This window comes from Homalodisca vitripennis, chromosome 8 (genome assembly GCF_021130785.1).
Source record: "Homalodisca vitripennis isolate AUS2020 chromosome 8, UT_GWSS_2.1, whole genome shotgun sequence".
NCBI classification, from domain to species: domain Eukaryota; kingdom Metazoa; phylum Arthropoda; class Insecta; order Hemiptera; family Cicadellidae; genus Homalodisca; species Homalodisca vitripennis.
In genome coordinates, this window is record NC_060214.1 from 15,014,668 (window position 1) to 15,021,868 (window position 7,201).

A 7,201-nucleotide genomic window follows, 5' to 3' on the forward strand; every position below is an offset into this window, starting at 1 on the left:
CTGCACAGGTTTCTTTGTGAGCGGTTTATCTATCATGCCTTTTACAAAATTAAAAAGTTTCGGACTTTCCAATATGTAATTTTTATTTGTTGATTTCTAATTTAATTTTTTAATTGAAAAACAACAAATACTAAGCTGAAGTAAACAATTACCCAAAATTCAAAATGTTAAGATATAAAATTACTCTTTAATTAGATATTTTCAAAATGAAACTAACGTTTTTATTTATAAGGAATAATTTTATTACAGCTAAACAAAATATAAAAATTGTATATTTTTGGGTTGGCACTTAGTGTTACAATGACACTTTCATGTTGTTAATCACAATTACTCCAACTTGAATTCAATTAAACATGATCAATAGAATTGACACAATTGTCGTACTTAATCATCACGTACTTTCATCACCTTCTGAGTTCTGGACATATAAAACAGCGTTGTGAACACTTGGAAATAGTTGCCTCTCAGGAAAAGTTTGAAAAAACTCACTTTTCTTCAGTTGATCTATAATATAAATTGAACACTTGGCTAGGCACAATGATATATGGCGTTGTTCAAGATCACTGGCTAAATCAAGTAAAACTTGAGAAGAAGCAGGATCAACAAACGTAACAGCTGACATGTCAATAATAAATTTGTTAATATCCGGTTTTGTTTCATCTCTCAACTCCTTTTTTAAAAGCTTTTTAATTTTAACTCTTACAAAATTGTTGTTTGCGAAGTGCAATCCTCCACAAATCTGGATAATTATCGTGTTTGGAACAGGATATGCCATGTCATATCTATCAATATCCAAATAAAGATCCGTGTTAGGTAGATTACCTAGCAAGTTAATCTGTGGAGTTTGGCTCATGAGAATTATGGAAACCAAGGACGCAATAATCCCCACACCTAGACCAATTTCTATGTCTATAAGTATCACAGAGAAGAAAGTGATCAGCCAAATTATACCATCTTGTCGATTGTGTTTCCACATCATAGGGAAGTCTTTCACTTGCAAAAGCATATTCCTTAGAGCTACAACTATTATGCCAGCTAGTACACAAAGAGGAAGAGGTTCAAAGAATGGTCCGATAAAGAGCAACACTAGGATCAACAGACAACAAGACACGACACTCGCGAGTTGAGTCTTGCCACCGACATTATATTGGATGAGACTGCGAGTGAGCGAAGCAGAAATCGGCAAACAGGAAAACAGGGATCCGACCATGTTGCCTAATCCACAAGCTAGCAGTTCTTGGTTACCATCTATTTTATAATGATCTTTACGAGCAAACATGGATGCCATGGATATATTGATTGAAAATGCCACTAGTGCAATAACCAAACTATCAACTAGAACGTTGGGTATTAGAGGTAAAGGGGGTAGAGATGGTCCAGGCAACCCAGTGGGAATACCCCCCACAACAGTGATGTTGAACATCTCAGACAACTGAAAGTGTTTGGAGATGAGAGTGCCTATTATAACCATTATCAACTCTATGGGTAATGGAAATCTTGTTTTCTTAGCCAGCCTTGGCTTTATGTACCGAACATTCACAATAAGTATCATGATCACACAAACAGTCAAAATAAGTGCTATGAAGTTTGTTTGTTTTATCATTCTGGCCAAATCTACGTATGTGTAAATTAATTTAAAAGGACCATCACGAAAAGGCAGATTAATTTCAAAAACATGTTTCATTTGAGAAGTAATTACCAGAACAGCAGCTCCGGTGGTAAAACCACTAATAAGAGTTTCTGACATTAGGACAGATAACGAGCCTAGCCTAACAACACCAAAAATCACTTGCCAAATACCAACAACAAGGCATAAAATTGTGGAAACTTGAGTGGGTGTGTACAATTGTTGTAAGGTCGCAGTGGTTAATTGACTTGAGTTAAAGTATGAAGGAGTGGAGAAAGAATGCACAGGCTTGCTGACCATCACTGACACTATCGCAAATGTGCCCATGTTAACATGACGAGAAGATGCATATAAAAAATATATGAATACAGGAAATATTGCTGTGTAAATTCCTACTGCTGGTGGAACACCTGCCAGATTTGAATATGCTAAACCTTGAGGGATATTCATAATTGCAACAGTGTACCCTGATATGAAATCACTAATGAAGTTTTGTTTCCAATTATAAGTTGGTAGCCATTGCAGCACTGGTAGTAAACAAAACAAGCACGATTTTATATTAAACTGAGCAACACGCATCTTTAATGTTTGGCTTAAATCAGTTTCTGGAATGTCAACGTATCGGTAAGTAGTGTTAAACTCTTCTTGAGTGACAGGATGAGTACTGACAAGGCTTGGATCTATAGTGTGTAACTCTTCCTGAGTGACAGAATGACTACTGACAGGGCTTGGATTTATATTTAATTCTTGGATGCTGCCATTTGATGATGGGTGGATGCTCATTTTGACAACTTCTACTTCTGTTGCATTCTTTATTTGTTGAAGCTTCAAATAACATAATTTAATCAGTCGACACAGTTCATACATTATTCTTCATGTACAAACATTTTGAAGCTAATCAGCTCTTCATAATGACATTCCACAAGTGGAGATTATTCTCAACCCTAATTTTGATTATGATAAAAACCCACAGTCATAGATTTTTTTATCACCAATAACAACACAGTGCACATTTCAATACTAATTTTAATATATTAGCACAACACACACCTTTTAGAACCTACCTTATAATATAAACAATAACAATCCAGACCGGCCAAAAACTAGGTTAGAATTAAATAACGAATTAGCCTAATACTCGATTTTCTTCTATCATGCCAACATTAAGTCATATGGTATGTAACGACAGTAAAAAAAACGCTCTGTTTCAGCCAATACGTGCACATATTTTTCTACTCTTCGGCTTTTGACCATGAAGCTCCAATATGCATTGGAGTAGTTTCCTAAGCATTTCTCAAAATGGCTTTTAATAAGTATATTTTTATAATATGAATGCCGATCTTATTTTAGAACAAAATGATTTACGAACGTATTGTTTTGTTTTTTTTTTTTTTTCAAGTTGTGTTAATAGTGTAAGTGTGTGCTTTGTTGACCATAGCGTTCTAGTTCATTTGAAAGAAAGATCAAGGAAAAAATAAATTAAAGTTGGATAGTCTATTTTTAATTAATACTCTGAAGACACCAATGTAAATATTACTCACGTGTTAGTAACAAAAGTCTAACAAGCAATGCCCTAATGAGTTATAAAAACAGATTACAACAGAACACTACAAATTAAAATTACTGTATTCTACAAAAAACCGAAAGAATAAAATTGATTTTAGATGATATGGTACTTAATCGACAAACTTCGCTATTACACGCAATCTATCCGAATCATTCTCACCAATAGTTATGAATATTCTCTGATTTCCACACCTGCAAATGTTTTTTGTGCCTTTGATTGAATTAGCTGTGTAACTAATAAAATCAAAGATAAGCTGGTACCGTACTCAACCAAGTAAGAGCAAGTCGTTAATCGCACTCTGATGAGTGCTGTGAATCCAAAGGGGTTAGTCCGTTTCTATTCTGGGAAGTGTCTTTTGGATAGAAAGGTGACCTCCGGTAATATAAAAAACTGGAATACAATATATAAAAAATAAAGTATAGCCTACAGATACATCTCCAATTACTATATAAAAAACAATATAAGAAACAAAACTATATAAGAAACAAGGCAAAATCAACTATAGCACAAATATTCTGAGACTCGAATAATTAATGACAATGGCCATAAATATATACACTTTGAACATACTTTCCTGATCGCGGTAACAATTGGTAAACTGAAAATTGGCGTTTTAAATAATACTAGTACTGCTATAATGTTTGTTTAGTGTTTATATTATAATATGTACGGCAATTCAATACGAGCTGAATATACTGTAATGCTTCTTCTAATTTTAATACACTTCAGCATTTAATTAATGATTACCATTATTATTTAAATATCATTTTTAATGGATTTGGTAGACAATTTTGCTATACAAGCACACGTGTTTTTTTGTTTTTAGTTTACAGGTATTTTCAATGGCTTTCATGTTCTAAATATTGGAAGAACAAATTTCAGGAATTATATTTCAGGAACTGTGTTATCCTTTAAATGATCGCTTTCACATTAAACTTCTCAATGCTTTAATAATTTGTTACAACGTTCTAAAATTAATTTCAATTATTTGATACTATTTTGTGGGACTATCGTTTCACCAGCAGGCTGTGCTGTCGCAGTCTGTTGAATGATGTATTATCTTATATTTTCTCAGAATGTTTTTTCACTTGTCGGTAACACTGTGGACAGATTTGGTGTTGCGAAACATACTCGTAGTAAATCTTAAGACATTGAGGATTGTAATTTAAAAGCCAATCATAACAATAATAATTATTCTTCACGTATTTAGAGCACACAAGCACAGTATTAACACAATGTTTGTTTTAATCTATCAATTCTTCAGTCGTAGGTAGTTGGTATGCTGTACGAATGCAGACGTATTGTGACATGTCTTATATAGTTCAGTTTTAAGATTAGTGTTGTGTATAGTTTTTTTTATCAAGTGCATGTTTTAAAGTTAGTGAAGTTGATTCTTTCTTTACATAGTGGTTGTGATTCCTGACTTAGGCGTGCCACAACGCTTTGGTATGATTTGTCCATTTTAACCTAGTCTGTAATTATGTATTAGGTTAGTTATTTACCTGAAGAAGATATCAGATTGCAGATCTCGAAACGTAGTGTTATTGATTTTTTTTGTTTCACTGAACGATGGCAAATGTACGGAAAATCCTGTTTTCTTCACATACACAATATGTAGCGCATTGATGTATATGGAGGAATAAAGTTTCACAAAAATTTAATTTGCAGATGAAATATGTCTCGACATATTTGACGAATAGTTAGGTGTTACATGTTATAATGTCATATAATTGTATTCAGTTGCTTAAAAATTGTATTCTACGATTTTCTCGATGTCATCCATAAGGCCAATTTTCTGTAACAGTCAGCCAAACTCCATGGAGTGACGGTCTTTTGCTATCTTCTTATTCTGGTCGCTTAATGTCACTGCAGGGACCATCATCAAACTCGATGTCGTCTACATGCTTAAATGAAGGTTCATGCAAAAGTTCAGATCGCTCTCGAGATATCATGCGGATATATAAATAAGAAGAAGTTATATTTACCAGCCGAGTCTTATCGAGTGATAAGACTTCGCTAAGGTTCAGACAACAGTGTATGGAACATAGTTATTGTGAATACGAATTCTGTTTCTTAAAATACCATTAACGTACAACTATATTAAACTTATGAGAGACTTTATCAGTAGCAGTTAAAACAGTTCTGAAGTTACAAAACCATCATGTGTAAGAAAGAATCCCAGCATGCACTAGGGTCTGAATAGTTTTTCTGGATTCTGGTAAGAAATATTTTGGTCACACATGAAGTTTATCCAAGATACTTCGCACAATCCGTTGATGAGATTCCAGACATCTTACTGAACCTGATAACCCTCCATATGATTTTACTTTCATTGATATAAATTATAAAAAAATAACGGCACCAAAACTGATCCTGGTGGAACACCTGTTTCGATCTCATTACAATCCCTATACCCTAACGAAGGGCTATTCCTTTGAAACCGCAAGCGTTCTATTTTATAAAACAAAATACTTACGATTCACAGTGTTAATTTCTTTCCCAAGGAAACAAAATATTCCGATACAGTGCTCTTTGTTATTCAATTTATAATAAATAATAATAGTAATAAATTATAAATGACACTACAGAATTCATAGTAGGTACCACGGTTTGACGTATCAGTTAAAATTGTACCGACTTTTAAAGATGACATTTTGCGAAATCAGTATATGTAAAAGCCTATTAAGTATAAGATTTTTAAACATTATACTAAATATTGAAACTATTGATAATGGGCGAAAACTGTTCATGGACAGTTTGTTCCTTTCATATATTTGTGCAAGAATTTAGATAATTTTACAATGTAGGGCATACGCCTTGAGAAGTTGAAATATTGAAAGGTTATTGCCAAAGGTATGATCATCAATTGCAATATTTGTTGTAATGGGGCTCGGAGAAATACCATACACATCAGCAGTTAAGCTTATTTACATGTATGTCATATTTACAATTAGAGCGATTCACTAAATATGAAATGCTCCATAGAAATCCGAGTTAATTCGAACTAATAAAATCTCCGTCTTCAAAGCCCCAAAATACTGTCATTTATAAACTTAATCACCCTATTATAATGTAGATCACTAAATATACCATCTTCCAGTGATCATTTCCTATTGTAGGAGTGCTATGCCATTTACATAGAGTGTACAAATGGCATTATTATCAGTCGAAATAGCTAGCAAAACAGCGGTATGACAGATGATAGTTATTTAGTTCATACACTATACAACGATGTATATTCATAGATCCAGTTTTAGTTATTTAAATATTTTCTTAGTTGTTTAGTTAATTTTATGCGTATGTTTTTGTGTTGTAATAAATTCATAAAAGGCATTGCATTGTTTCCAATATACTATTCTAAAATAAATTCTATTTGATGTTCATAGTTGAAATCGATGTGAACAAATTCAATACTTATTGTTATAAATGTTTACATTCATATTTCTAATCTATTTCCCCCTATCCGCTTATTTGAAACCAGGATTTTCCTAACTAAGAGTTAGTCCTGATGAAGATCAACTCGGACCGTGCAATGAATAAGCTCATTATAACCCTGTGTTGGAGCTGAGGCGGTGTCATTGTAGTCGACTGGAAATAAAGGGTTAAAAAATTAGCACAGCCACACTCTGTCTGTGTCCCGATTTAGCCGTCGTCCAGCCGGTCTGGAACAAGGAGGCGTTCAGCGCATAGGCCTAGATATAGCCAGCCCTGTTTCCACTTCTCTCATATCTTACTAAACTAACGACTCCGGGACATGTGGGAATAAAACATAATGAGGCTGTAGACAAGCTAGCCAAAGAAGCCTTATGTAATGATGATCTTACACATTTACCAGCCCCAATTGAGGACTATTAAGCTTATAAAACAAATTATGGAAAACAATTTACAAACCTTATTCAGCAATCGCCTAAGGCTGGATGGTATAAACAGATAGAAAACCACTTTGCTAAATACCCATGGTTTAAAACATGCAATCTTAGCAGAAGGGAAATTAACAATATTTGCAG

General features: G+C 33.6%; 1 protein-coding gene across 1 annotated transcript; it reads right to left on the reverse strand.

Moving 5' to 3' along the window:
- Window positions 1–226: 226 nt before the first annotated feature.
- Window positions 227–2,863, reverse strand: LOC124367339 (solute carrier family 26 member 6-like). Its single transcript, XM_046824084.1, has one exon. It carries the CDS (start codon window positions 2,492–2,494, stop codon window positions 392–394), a length of 2,103 nt encoding a protein of 700 aa, XP_046680040.1. The 5' UTR covers window positions 2,495–2,863; the 3' UTR covers window positions 227–391.
- Between the last annotated feature and the right edge of the window lie 4,338 nt (window positions 2,864–7,201).